Here is a 5785-nt window from a genome sequence, read left to right as displayed (position 1 = left end):
GGGTGACGCCCGCCGGTAAACAAGAACCTCGCGTCAGCCTCGTTTATGATAAACACTCCAAAGGTTGAGAATTTATACACACGCACCACGAGTCGCTGATTCTACTGTGTGTACAACTATTGCTGCGATAATTTCCCTGCTTTTCCTCGCTTTCTGAGAGTGTAGCGTGCAGTGTTTTCTTCGCACGTTTCTGCTTGTTTATCGCCAGGCTTCGGACCCCGAGGACTAACATTCGCTGAGGTGTGGACCAACAGTTGTGCATTGCTCTATATCTGCAGGACGACCCTTCTTACGTCCTGAGGCTATGGAATGACAAATTTCACTGACAGATTCGTTTTGAAAACATAAGTTTTGAAAATTCTGGGGACTGGCCTGCTCTTCGTTTCAAAAAAGTGATCATGCCTTCAGCCGATTTATGACTCAGGTTCCGCGTCGCTGTTCCCCCACAGGCCAAGTAGAGTGTCTCCGGTATATTTATTTATTTATTCCTACACAATGGACGGACATTCTACGACAGATCATTCGGTTTATTTAGGACGGCAATAACTTATCGTTTCATTGAAAAATCAACAAACGTGTTACCCAGTTTCTCTCTTGTTCATCGGGAGATTAAAAACAAGTGTAGGCTTACAGTACGATTGGTGGAGAGATCCAGATCTAGGTATTTCTAGAAACCCATTCATAGATTTGACGTTAGGCTTGGTCTACTAAGTCTTCTTTGAAACAAACAAGCTGCACTCTGATCAGGGTTATCGAAACAAAGCTAACAGGAAGTAGATCTAGGCTAGTGCAGACGGAACCAAATCCTCATCGTCATTGTTTCTGCATGTCTGGTGCGAGTTGAGCGCAATTACTTGAACTTTTTTTTTATAACAAAGTCATGTGATGACGGTTGTGGTCACTGCTATGCGCCGACACTTTCTTGGCTGAAGTTTAGGACTGTCATTTTCTTCATTTTGCTCATCTGTAGCTTGAAATCTGACGTTGTGCACCACGGATATCAAAATTTCTCACTGTAGCCAAGACCAACTCGCATGCAATAGAAGGTAATTTATTTTATACTATAGATCTAGTACTATTGGTAGATCTAAGCCTAAACTATATTATGGCCAAAAGAAATTAGGCCTGGGTCTAGAATCTAGGTCTGTGTGCCATCGTAGCTCTCTATTCTACCCTCGGAATGATTTTGGCGACTTAAATGATGCCGTTTCATGGCTTGACTTAGAGATCTAAATCTAGATCTAGTGTATAGGCGTTCGGCATGGGTGATATTAGATAATGACTTTTCACGGTGTGGGTACTTGCTATTGTTTAAAAAATATATTAAAAAAAAAAAAAGAAAAACACACACTCTGGCCTCCGTGGCCAGTTTGTGGAACCTAATGTATATAACTCAAAAATGCAAAAAGGTAGGTGTGTGAGGGGGAGGGGGGGGGGACTACATACATACTATGTTAGTAATAGTAAGACAAGGCTTAGGAGACAAGAAAATGGCCCGGTCAAGCGATGTGTGATATTTCAAGACCAATATGATCATCATTAGATGTACAAAGCTCTATACATGCATCTATATTTAAGCTCTTCATCTTTGTTGCTTCAATGAAAACTATCAGCACCGACTGTATCCAAATTTGGACTCAGAACCAAATGAACAAATATGTGGAAAAACTCAATCAGCTTGATCTAGATCTAGATCTAATCTAGATTCTTTAACGTTCACCTCATAACCTATATTATGCTATCTCCAAAGTTCAGATCTGGCATTGTTTTGAATTTTCTTTCTTTAAAAAAAAATGTAACTTTAGATTTCAACTCAGCCCCTCGACTTACCCTGTTTGCGGCCAAGTGCCAAGCCTACTTCTTAAAAACAACCCCTGTCTAGATCTAGATCTAGTAGAGAAGTCCGCTTTGAATAAAAGTCTGGGAAAAAACACAAATAAATAGACTAACATGAGAGAGACTTCTACCAGGCTAGGTATAATTTTCACAAATGACTCTTAGGTTAAAGCAAAGATAACCAAGTTCTTACAGTAATCTAACACAATATTAAAATTTTGAGCTTTCAAAAACCAGTCTGTCAACGCCCTCAGGGTACGTGTACTGCCTGTAAATCATTTTCAGGCTTAGGCCTGCCTTTTGTGTACGCTTTATAATAATAATAATAATAATAATAATAATAATAATAATAATAATAATAATGGTAATAACAACAACAACAACAACAACAACAATAACAACAATAATAATCATCTTCATCATCTGCATTATATATCACCTAACCATGCTCTACAACATTCTCTCTAGATATATATTTTACAACTATTAATTCTTGGGTAGGGGCCTCTCATTCAAAAGTCCCGGGTTCGAATCCGGGTAGCGACCGAAAAATTTTCTTCTCTAAATTTGTCTCCTTTCACCTCATTTCCTACTCTCTAGCAATGATCTGTTGTCTGCTTTCGTCTCCTCTTTCTGCCCCCACCCCCTTCCTCTGGGCTCCTGATTCTTTCTGCAGCCTTTCTACTGCTACTCCTTCGCTTCTTCTTACTGCTGTCTTTCAGCCACACCCCATATCTTCTGGTAGGAAAGATCTACTCCTAGCCTTCTCGGACAAGGGCGAAAAATCTTGGAGGCCTGTGTGCAAGTTGCGCACGTTAAAGATCCTTTGGTGGTCTAAAATCGACAAGAGTAGGCTTCGGTCGCCACCCGGGCAAAATTCAAAATTTCCTACCAACTGAAAATATTAGGTGTGTCCCGCGCGCTCATATGACCTTATGCAGTTGCGAGCGCCGTAAAACACTTTTCAAAAACAAAACAAAAAAAATTCTTGGGTTCAGGTAGATATCTAGAAATATAGAGTGCAAGCAGCCAATGTACCGATGCCATTTGTCATGGGTCCACGAACGAACTGAAAGAGCTTTCGCTGTCGAAAGCCGGTTATCCATCTGGGTGAAGAAAAAAACTACCTTTCCCAAGGACCCAACGTCGGGTCCCTGACGGGGTTCGAACCCACGACTTTTTGGTTATGAGCCCTGCAGCCTAAATGCCATACCACCGATGCCACACACGGAAATAGGTAGCCTATATATTCAATAATAATTACCGTAAAGATAATATTATATTTGAGGCAGCGTGGTGGAATCAGGGTCTCGTCAATTTTGGGGCATGTAGAGTTTTTGGTATTATCTTAAAGCTTGTTCACTTATCTTTATTTGGATGAAAAAATATCCATTTGTCTTGAATACAAGTCGAGATATTTGTGAAAGAAGGAGGTGGGGGTCATCTGTTTTCAGAGGTAAAATTATTGAAAAAAGGGCCGCCAAAGATTAGTTATTTCCTTAGCTTAAGAGTAACTGAAAATTTACATTTTTTTGTGCCTTTAATCAACGTTTTTCAGAGAAATCCACACAGAAATGAGTGCTTTAACTTTAATGGGCATGAAAAGTGTTGAGCATAAAAACAAAAATTTGATAAAAATTCACAAACCTGGGGAAAAATGCAAGTTTCTTCAATTTGATTATTTTGACGAGAGCCTGATTCGACTACGCTGCCTCGCGTATTCAAATTGATCCGGACCTATGCCTAGCAGTAGGCCTTTATTATTCCTTGTCAGGGTAGGGAAGAATTAGATAAATACTAAACCTATGGAGTGTGTCAAAAGGGGATAAATTATACTTATTTCGCAAATATGTGGTCACGGTAACAAGACACGAAGCTAGCTGAATGAGTTTTGTCCTCAACCCGATTTGAAAATGTTAAACCTGCCTGGTTTTGTGTAATTACAGACTTTGCTTAGTTCTACCAATGTGCAAACTACACAATACAATACAATACAATATACAATACAATCTTTCAAATTCCACTTCCTAGAACGCATAACAATGAGCAGGCCCCTACAGTATGGCTCTCCTTCCTTCCTTTTTCTTCGTAAGTTTCCTTTCCTTCAGTTTCAAGTTGTCTGGCCCTCTGCTGAATAATCAGCATAATTTTTTTATGTTCGTCGTTTTTGTATTCACACTGAATCGAACTCAAACTGAAAATCCGGTTTCTTATTCTCAACAGCAATATAATCCGCACACCATAGTATTATATAAGCCTTTGTATTGTATTGTATATTGTATATGCCTTTCGACAACCAAGTCTGATGGATATGTCCACATCGACAATGCTGAGGCAATTTGGGATTTTCTAAAAATATGAAATTACGGCGAGAGAGAGAGAGAGAGAGAGAGAGAGAGACGGGGGGTTCTAAAAAGGGTATTTGGTTGCTTTTAAGGACGAGCGGGCTAACCCAGATTTCGGGGGTTTCCAGAAATCTTGACTTACTCCAAAAATGGGCTTTGCCCTACCTATAGGAGAAGTTTGGTTTCATTGGTACGTATATTTATTTGGTTATAGATCTAGAGAAAATTCTCCTTGTCTTTTAAAGAAACTGAACTGGGGGCAAAAACTTTACCTTAGATTTTCTCAAAGCAGCTTTTTTCGGGATAGCCCCCTTGTGCTTAAATCATTTTGAGTATGGTCAGACATTGACCGACGAGCTTTTTTTATTTTTAGTATTTTGTACTGAATTGTGGTGCGCCCTTTTTGCTCATACCTGCAAGTCACAGTTGTTCCTAACCTTTTGTAAGATTCTCATATTATGGTTCTCAATGTCCAACTATAGGTGCCTTGGCAACATGCATTTCGATATTCACGCCATGACTTCTAAGAAGTCAGACAATGTCTTAGTTGAGATTAAAGTTGCCCCACCAGACAATGTCTTAGTTGGGATTAAAGTTGCCCCATCAGATAATGTCTTAGTTGGGATTAAAGTTGCCCCATCAGATCAAACCCTTTCATTACGGGCTGAAGAAAAAAATAATAACAAAATCCTTACAAATCGAGGTGATGGTCAGTTTGGTGTATTCCTTTTATTTAGACAAATTCTCACCATGCATTTCGAAAGCCCCGCAGTCACTCGGGGTAACCTACTGCTGCTGAGGCAACATCAAGATTCAAATCCGAAGAGCATTCGGAATTTTATTGTTCTTTTTGGAATATTTATTTCCTCACTTGTGTCATGGCAGGGCAACCAAACTAGTTAACTTCCTCGAAACTCCTCGACACTGTGGCCAGTTACATGACAACACCAAGGACGGGACCAAGCTTTACTCTCTGGTAGTAGGATGTCCAGTCGTTTGTACAGACAAGCCTGACGGTTAAACTTGCGTTTGTTACAGAAGACATGAATTCGATTCCACTTTGGAAATTACGTTTTGGGCAATTTTGTTGTTTCGTTCATTAAAGTCCAAAGCTTGATGCTTTGCAGATAGGTTGCATCCCTGTCCTTTGTGTTGCCTATTTGGTCAACAAGACTTCCGGTTTTCTTCTCTGGATGTAAACAAATGGATGGTGGACTAAAACGAACGGAAGTACAAGATCACCAAGTTTTGTTTTGTATTTCCGTCTGTTTTTGGGGTTTTTTTTTAAATGAAAATGTTATTTCCGCTTAGTCTGGGTTGGCCTCGACGGATACAGTTGAAGATATGAAATATGTTCTTAATGGTGTCGAGGGGGGCTTAAAACATTTACCATAATTTCCAGTCACCTCGTCTATAATAATATATATAATATATACAGCGCCGGTAAAAACAACAACCAAGAAATACAAGTCTTAGTGTCTCAAATCTTTGCCCCATCAGACTTATTACATGTACTTGCAGTATTCTAATTCATTCTAAATGCACTGTTACGGTAGAGCAAATTTTAATGTTATCAAATAGACCCTTGTGTGTGTGTGTGTGTG

General features: G+C 39.5%; 1 protein-coding gene across 2 annotated transcripts in view; it reads left to right on the top strand.

Moving 5' to 3' along the window:
• The first annotated feature begins 49 nt into the window (after nt 1–49).
• LOC101857819 (forkhead box C1-A) overlaps nt 50–5785 on the top strand; it is a 40737-nt gene continuing 35001 nt past the window's right edge. The window contains exon 1 of one of the 2 annotated variants that reach the window (XM_005106220.3): nt 50–468. In XM_005106220.3, the coding sequence (XP_005106277.1) occupies nt 416–468 (53 nt within the window). In that variant the 5' untranslated portion in view covers nt 50–415. Of the gene's footprint in view, nt 1047–5785 lie in introns of both variants that reach the window. The other variant, XM_005106221.3, reaches the window with a different exon arrangement.

The sequence above is a fragment of the Aplysia californica genome, unplaced genomic scaffold, assembly GCF_000002075.1.
Source record: "Aplysia californica isolate F4 #8 unplaced genomic scaffold, AplCal3.0 scaffold00520, whole genome shotgun sequence".
In the NCBI taxonomy this organism is placed as follows: domain Eukaryota; kingdom Metazoa; phylum Mollusca; class Gastropoda; order Aplysiida; family Aplysiidae; genus Aplysia; species Aplysia californica.
The sequence above is the reverse complement of the archived record's forward strand: the minus strand, read 5'-3'. Positions and strand labels throughout refer to the sequence as shown.